The 8,841-nt window shown below is 32.6% G+C and overlaps 1 protein-coding gene across 2 annotated transcripts in view; it reads left to right on the forward strand.

The window, feature by feature from the left end:
• Positions 1–8,597, forward strand: part of LOC125673907 (chromosome partition protein Smc-like) — a 56,208-nt gene extending 47,611 nt beyond the window's left edge. For both annotated transcript variants that reach the window (XM_056159270.1, XM_056159271.1), the window contains 5 exons: positions 331–444; positions 2,515–2,640; positions 3,238–3,279; positions 5,434–5,619; positions 6,683–8,597. In XM_056159270.1, the coding sequence (XP_056015245.1) occupies positions 331–444; positions 2,515–2,640; positions 3,238–3,279; positions 5,434–5,619; positions 6,683–6,711 (497 nt within the window). In that variant the 3' untranslated portion in view covers positions 6,712–8,597. The remainder of the gene's footprint in view (positions 1–330; positions 445–2,514; positions 2,641–3,237; positions 3,280–5,433; positions 5,620–6,682) is intronic.
• The last annotated feature ends 244 nt before the right edge of the window (positions 8,598–8,841 follow it).

The raw sequence follows: 8,841 nt of genomic DNA on the forward strand, positions 1-8,841 counted from the left end.
TATACATATAACACAAAACCGATTGTGCGTATTCGGCTGTGCCTTTACTTATTTAGGATTGTACTCCTGAAGAAGTAAAGAAAGAAATCGAATACACTCAATCGGCTTTGTGATATTATTTATTAGACTACTGTTTGTGATTTATGCAGAGAGAGAGAGAGAGAGAGAGAGAGAGAGAGAGAGAGAGAATTCTATGTACATATTTTTGGAGAAAGTTTTGGGATATATGGCCCCAAAAAAAGGAGAGCAGAGGATAATAATAAGCCTAGTTCTAATTAGTTTTGAATAGTAAAAACATCTATTGTAAACTGGGTGTATTGTCTCTTTCAGATGAAATCACCAGACTGCGGTCGTCCCTGCAAGAGTCGCACCATTTGCGTGATTATTTACAGCAATATTACAAATTATTGCAAGATTCTCAAATGGAATTATTCCGAGAAAAGGGTAAGCCTAAAAGTTATATGGCAAGTGGACGGGATGGGATGGTGGCTTTGAACTTTTAAAGTTATTCTATCCTTAATCAGCACCAACAATATTTTCTTAACAAAGAGTAAAGAATTGGTAAATTTTCTATAGAAGATACTAAAAAGTAGATATTAACTAAGATATATTTTTTTTAACATTATCTCCCAATGAAAATGTTTAGTCTAATTAATTCAACGTGGAAGTCTACATGTATGTGAAAAATATAATTTTCATGGATTGAAAATAAAGAAATGAATTTCATTTAAAAGATCCACAAACATATCGTTAGTAAATTAGCGTACTAAAAACTATAGGTGACCATGCAAATTGTTTTCCAAATTTGTTAAGAGGATATAACTCTTATAATCAACAGGGACTGTTAATTAGATTGATGTTCAGGTGTTTTAGGTGCATGTAATAAAGCGCTAACTTGTTGAAGCCTTATGTCCCACCGGGGACGAAGAGGATAAGTAAGTAATAAAGTGCTATATAGTATTTTTAGCAGATAAACAACTTTGAATGATTTATCAGCTGAAAGTAGCAAATATGTCTTTCATTGGGGGTGGTATACGTTAATTAAAAGTATACCGGTATGTGCCGTATTTAACATTATTTTGTTTCATGTTGAAAACCAGACCATGATAAACGTTGAACAATAATACAAATTGACAATTTCTACAAATTATATACGGGTATTAAAGGAGTTATGGCCTATTCAATGTAAGGAAAAAACGATGATTTTTTACTGCATTTTTATGAAGGAATGACAATTATGGTGGATGAGCGCAAGAGAAAACCATTGTTTGAAACACCATGAGATTGAGATACGTGTACAGTATGTAGTCATACTGAATGGTGATTTCATGTTAAACATTAAATTTACCCCCTCCCCCTTCATTGCTCAAAGTGATTTTCTCTACCCTGTTTGTGTTTGACCGTCTTTTATCGCTGGATGTGTCCCGATAACAGCCTGTAAGACGTCCACGCTTTCACGTCGCCATGTTATTGTTCACTTTCGAAATTCTGCGTGCAACATCACGTGCTCATGAATATTTCGAAATGGGGCGTTTACTATCCGACTCGGAGAATACATAATTAGATAGGAAATTAGCTTCATTACTCTTTAATCCACCTGAGTTAAATAGTATGATTTGCATAAAGTGTATAACTTTTATATCTTGATATCAAACACATGTTTTTTATATTCCTAAAATAGTATACAAAGATAACGTTTGTTTCGATTTGATATTCTTTCTTTCACTGTTCGTTATCTTCACCTTTCATCCATGTAATAATCTCTTTAGATATTTTGATCATTGAGAATAAGTTATGAAATCATGAAATATTAACCTATGTATTAAGAATATATAATTTTGATTTCACTCAATATGTCGCTTTAAAACAAAAATGAAAATGTCGTGTGGCCTATTCATTTATGGGATTCAAAGATTTATGACAATTTACCTCCACTACAATGTACCTTTCGTTGAGATAGTGATTTATCCCCTTCCATCTTATGTATCTTATAAGTAGTCTTTGTATAAAATTTGAGCAGCGGGGGTATTAAGGAACTGCTAACATTTCTGTGGTTAATGTTACGAATTAATCAACAATAGGACCTGGAATTGCTACAGGTGATTAAATCAATACGTATTTTGATGTAAAATCTAAGCTATCTAAGACTAAACATGTTTTGATTTATTTTTATAAATATCTTCGTGTCAATTTTAACATGCTTAACTGTACAACTGTACATCCCGGGCTTTATTTTCGCTTTCAGCCTCCCTCTAAGTTTGAAACGGTAACTTCATTTTCAAATAGAGTATTTCGAAAATTTCTGCAAGGAAATTCGACTTATCCGACTTGTATAATTTCCATTGTCTTAATGAGTTTTCACTCAAATTCAAATATTCAAAGGCATGTCAGTCCTCCACAAGGCTCTGTACACATTCTTCATTTAGTATTGCCTTAGGCATCCAGAGATCTAAATATCTTGGGTTTATGAAGAAAACCTTTCTGTGATTGTTTCAACCTTTATGTTTTACATAGCAAAAAATAGACATTTCAACGAACTCTTGTCAACCACTGGTCACCGTTTAGACAATATGGCTGGGGATTTACAAACTTGCCGTTCTGCATCTGAAAACTATCGGCAATTACTGGAACACGAAAAAGGTAAAACTACAATAAGAAATTATCCTCAATATTGGTCTTTATTTATTCCCCAGTGGTCCATTTCATTAAGAATACTATAATTAAAATTAACTTTATTTTCCCGTCTTCGAATCAAATACACACGACATTATGTACATGCAAAAGATATATCAAACATGAATATAATTTCTGTGATCATTCAGGAAATCTGTAAGATATGAGTAATAAGGAAATTAAAAGTTTTGTTTCAAAGTGTTATCTTTTGTGAAACAGACCACATGTTTTCTGGTCGCATGTCAGAGAAGCAGGATGTGTTGAGCATGTTTTGATTTCTAGCATATACCGAAAACCTACAAGTACCAACATACACATGGTCAAACATCGTTATCTTTATCGTAATCACTAATTTCCTTATTACATGGGTGCACGTTGTTCAATTTGTGTGCATACAACAGAGGTAGCTACATACAAGTACACAGTGTATTAGCACAATAGATGTCGGAAATGTATCTTTTATTGCTGAAATGATATACAGTCATTCACATAAAGAAAACTGTTTGTACTATAAAAGTGATGAAATGATTACTTGAAAATAACAGGTAATATTTTGTTTTTCAGAAAATGTGCATGGACTTCAACGACAGATCGATCATCTCACATGTAAGTAAACCCGTACGTAGGGAGTCTCACGAGCGCAATTGGTGTTCATGGGAATTCCAACAGACTGTTGGATATTGTCAAGGAAGTCTCAGGTGTAAGTATACCCATACTAAACAAGTCTCGCGTGTAAGTATACTCACACTTAGTCTCACTTGTACGTGTACCCACACTAAGCAAGTCTCGCGTGTAAGTATATCCACACTAAGCAAATATCACGTGTAAGTAGATCCACACTTTGCAAGTATGAATATTGAACTCTCCCTAGTTTGGACTGAAACTATGACCTGAATTTTTCGACAAAATCTAAGTTTCGAAACTTGGACTTTAAGTCAACTTTTGACATCTCAAATAAAAGGAAACTTTGAAGTTTGAGATTTTTATGCCCCCACCACAAAGCGGTTGAAGCATATAATTTTACCCTTGCCCGTCCTTCTGTCCTTCCGCAACACCCAGTTTTCCTGACTTTTTTTCTATAAATGCCTTCAGATATTGAACTGATTTTTGTATGCAGATGTATATTGATGAATTACAGCTCAAGTTTGAGATTTGTTCGGTTCGTAATATTTGATGGTGGTGTGGCCCTTTAATGTAGAACAATTACTGTTGCGACCAGTTTTCCAGCCTTTTTTCTAAATGCTTTGAGATATTGAATTGATTTTGTGTATGTAGGTATGTATTGATGAACAAATCGAGTTTGCTTTTATTCTAGTTTGTTGATTTTTCATGGAGTTGTGTCCCCTTTAAAGGGACATGGCCACAATTTGAGCGGAACATTTTCAAATTTTGTTGGTTTTTTTTTTTGTTTTGGTTATTAATGTTTAGAATGTTTAAATAAAGTATTACAAATCATCAGCAAGCATTTGAATATCGGTAATCTAGGTACATGGGAGATACAGAGGCCACAAGTCCTTGTAATGTAAACAAGGCTTATGTCGTGTTTTTTTTTTTTTTTTTTTTTTACATAGGATAAATAAACTATTAAAAGTTTCGTTTAAACCAGATTTTTTTTTCAATTTACAAATGAATTCTTCACACATTTAAATAGTTTCTAGTGTTTGGCACTTCTGATTTTGTTTTAAAGTACGCTATTTTCTATTAAACAGTCTAATGTAAACAAAAACATGGCACGAGCCATGTTTACATAACAAAGAATTGCAAGTGCTGTATCTCACTTATAACTCAACAACTGATATTCAAATTTTGGTTGACCATTAGAAATACTTTCGTTAAGCATTGTAAACAATAAAAATGGAAAAACAGAACCTGCATTTTTTCCAGCTCAAATCATGTCCATGCCACTTTAACTTTGAAAAATTACTGTTGTGGCCAGTTTTCCAGACTTTTTGTCTAATCGCCCTGAGATATTGAACTGCTTTTTGATGCAGATGTGTATTGAGTGTGAGTTTTATTCCAGTTCGTTGATTTTTGATGGAGTTGTGCTCCTTTAATGTAGAAAATTCACTGTGGCAACCAGTTTTCCATACTTTTTTCTAAATGTCTTGAAATACTGAATTGATCTTTTGTATGCAAGTGTATATTGACGAGTTACGGATAGTTTGATTTTGTTCCGGTTCGTTGATTGGTGATGGAGTTGTTCCCCTTTAAGTTAGAAAAAATATTGTTACGAACAGTTTTCCGGACTTTTTTCTAAACGGCTAGAGATATTGGATTGCCTTTTTGTATGCAGATGTATATCGATTAGTTACAGATCGGATTTGAATTTTGTTCCGGTTAGTTGATTGTTGATGGAGTTGTGCCCCTTTCAATTAGAGATGCCAATGATAGAACCGGTTTTCCAGACCCTTTTCTAAACAGACATTAAATTACTTTTTGGTATGCAGGTATATATAGATGAGTTACAGATAAATTTTGGGTTTTGTTCCGATATATTGTTTTTGATGAAGATGTGCCTTTTTTAACATAGACAAATTAATGTATCTATTCCATGACTGTTAAAACATAGAAAGGATTGTTGTTACGTTTTTCATTGTACTAAATATGTACTAAATATGTGTAACATACAATCTGAATACCACATGCAATACTATACTTCGGTGGATATTTGACTTTACTGCATACGGGGACAGTTGTGTCTATCTTTGTTGTAACCTGGCAAGTGTTGACATGATAATAATATATCCAAATTTGTTACAGTCATGAATGAGAAATTACAAGAAGGACTTGACAAATACTACAACCACAGTGTTGACTTAGAAGATCAATACCAGTCATTGAACAAAGAGATGGGGAGACCAGGGACTGGAAATAAAACACTTCACCAACAAATGGCTGAAGACGCAACTGATGGAAGAATCCAAAATAGAACATCTCCGCAACAAGGTAAATGTTTTACTTGGAAGTGGTGAGGCAATATATATATATATATATATATATATATATATATATATATATATATATATATATCTTTCCCACATACAAGGCATGTAATGATTGGTTTATTAAATAGTGTTTAACGTCCCTCTCGAGAATATTTCACTCATATGGAGACGTCACCACTGCCGGTGAAAGGCTGCAAAATTTAGGCCTATGCTCGGCGCTTATGGCCATTGAGCATGGGTTATCTTTATTGTGCCACACCTGTATGTAATGTAATGCCAGTGGGTCAATGATTATTAATTAAATTCTACATTTGTACATATACTAACGGTCGCTGTATTGTCCCCTCATCATGACGTTTATGAAATATCGGAACACGACGATGCATGTATCAAATTACACTGAAGCCATTACTTCATACCATCAATTTCATGACCCATTTATTCCGGAACTTTGACGATAACAATATAAATTCTCATATTGTAGAACCCGAAGTTTACAAAAATAAATCTATTAATAGATAAACGGAACAAAAAATCTAATCGCTCAATCTACTATTGCAATATTACACAAAATATTTACTAGTACGTTAGGAAAGTTGCATGTATTTGAAAAGTATCTGAAGTTATGAAAAATGATGGTGAAAATTTTATGCTCCGTTGCATGGAGGATAATTGATCGTGACAAAATACCAAACAATATTTCATGCATGATTTATTCGTGATCGGTTTTAATGTCCAAATTACATATTCTTAGAAAATATATCCAATGACAAATGAATTGCATTTGGGTTCAATGTTTATAAAATGTGTCCTATGATCCGCTCTTTGGTGTTTTTAAAAACGACATTGGCGTATTTACGTACTTTTAAAATGTAATGGTAAATGCAGCGCTAATTCATGCCTGTGCAAAATACTGAATATACAGCTAATGAAAATGCTGATTGATATTTCCATGTCAATTGAAATCTTTTGTAATTTGTAATTCCATACATCTCACAATTAGGTCATTCTCACTGCTATCTTGATGTAATGATATTCTCTTACAATGTTCTGTTATTTTACAGGAATGGATCCTCGGCGTCATCAAAGCTAAATCCAAACAACGATTGAAGCAGAAGTCGCATTGTAATTTGATTGTATTAGTGTTTTGGTATGGTAGTGGACACACTTTTTAACATTGCTGTCAGGCAGTGGATAACGTGTACTTTATATCATGTACTACATTTTATGCATTTTCTTCCACATTTTAATTGCATTTTAGAAATATAGTTTTGCAGGGAATGTATTGATATTTTTTCAACCTTTACATTTTGAAACATTTCTGAATATTTTGAGAGACATTAGGGTGCGTGTGTGTGTGGTGGGGGGGGGGGGGCTAACAAGAGGAAGATAGGAACTCGCTAACGCATAAAAGTGATTTGGTATTATTTTGTGGAGTAATATCATTTCATATCAAATACATTCCAATCGTGAGTAAAATGTTTAGAAATTAATTTCTGTCTATAATAATTCACAATGAATATGAAATATAAAATAACTTTTGAATTGAACTCAAAATATGATTCTACCTTACAAGAATATTCAATATAAGTTTTGAAATCGACATTAAAGCTCATATACACAATCTTTTTGATATAAATTAATGTTGATCAAAGGAAATAGGTGGAATGGTAAATTTTAATCTTTTTAAAACATTTTAATTTTTCATTCTTTACTTACTGTAACCACATTGTTTTTAGAGAGAGAAAAGTCACTGTATGAGGCGATGTGACTTTCAAAATGTTACGCTGTGGAATGTGCAGTGAATTTCAAACTACTTGAAACTGTAAGCTCGGCCTATAGAAAGTTTGTCAATAAATAGAGTGTTAGCTGTGAATTTGAGTCTTGGTGAAGTTAGATCTGAGATATTTGATTTGTAAGATCACTGTAACTTCATCAACATTTTGGGAAAAAGTTTCATTGAAGAGGTATACATTGCATTCCGTGTTTGCATGATATATCTGCGCTTACTTTTCTACATGTTTTTTGTTTTTTTTTTGTTTTTGTTTTTGTATTTGTATTTCAATTCTGGGTCATTTGCATTTTAAGGTCTTTCTTTTTACTTATTCATAATCATATTCATATTCATATTCATATTATGTAGACATTTTTTAATTTAGTTTATAGCACTTTTATAAGACATATACGTCAAACGTTGATAGGTATTATAGGTTAAAAAAAAACAAATTATGATTAAATAATCGAACTTTATATTTTTCACTGACGAAACAAGGACTTTTGATGAGACATGTAATCTGTGGTAGATATTTCTCAGTCTCATCTTTTAATGGGATGTGGACACGGTTTCTAATTGTTTGAAATTAGCATTTTGTTTTTGTTACAGAAATAAAGATCATAAACAAGTGAATTAAACAATATAGGATACATTTCGTGTTTTACATAGAGCAGGCTACCAAACTGATTGTTTATAAAAAGCGAGCAATTTGTAGGATTATTAACAAACTATGTCATTAGCCAAGTTACCGCACCCAGAGGTAAAAACACCAATTATTTCTAAAACTCATGTCCATTACACTCAACAAATTGACTAGGTTAATTAGAAATCAATCTACAGTACTTTCAGAAAAAACAAAAACTGGAAATGTTTGTTATAAAACCTTTTTTTCACTGACGCCGTCAACATTGGTGCGATGCTGGGTCACGTAAAATGTAAACATAAACGTGACTCGTGCGTTGTTTTGAATACAAAAAGCTTAGATTTTGCATCAGATTTTCTTTTTAAATTTGGGTTTGTTGCTATGTTTTGATCGAATTAAATTCTTTTATAATATTCATCTAATTATTCAAGTATTTTCAACACAACCGTGTCCATACCTTTTAAACATATACATATGTCTCAGGATTGTATTTTATATATGCATTTTTGTACTGTATTACATTAGTATTTTTTCTATAGAATAAATTTATATGAAACTAAAACTTTTGCAGATTGTTATCACTCATTTAATTGCCTTTTGGAAACTACTCGGCTAGTTTTTAATTTTTAACAATTGTCATTCGCTTAAAGGTTGGGCTTATCACCTTTAATGTGATGAAATCGAATTACTGCCAAATATGATTTGATGGTACTGTAGATAAACTTTAGATCCTTGTTGCGGTGAATCCCAAAATAAAAGCGTAGTTCTGTAATCCTTGTTGGACGGTATCCATCCGATGGAAGAGT

Source organism: Ostrea edulis, chromosome 3 (genome assembly GCF_947568905.1).
Source record: "Ostrea edulis chromosome 3, xbOstEdul1.1, whole genome shotgun sequence".
In the NCBI taxonomy this organism is placed as follows: Eukaryota; Metazoa; Mollusca; class Bivalvia; order Ostreida; family Ostreidae; genus Ostrea; species Ostrea edulis.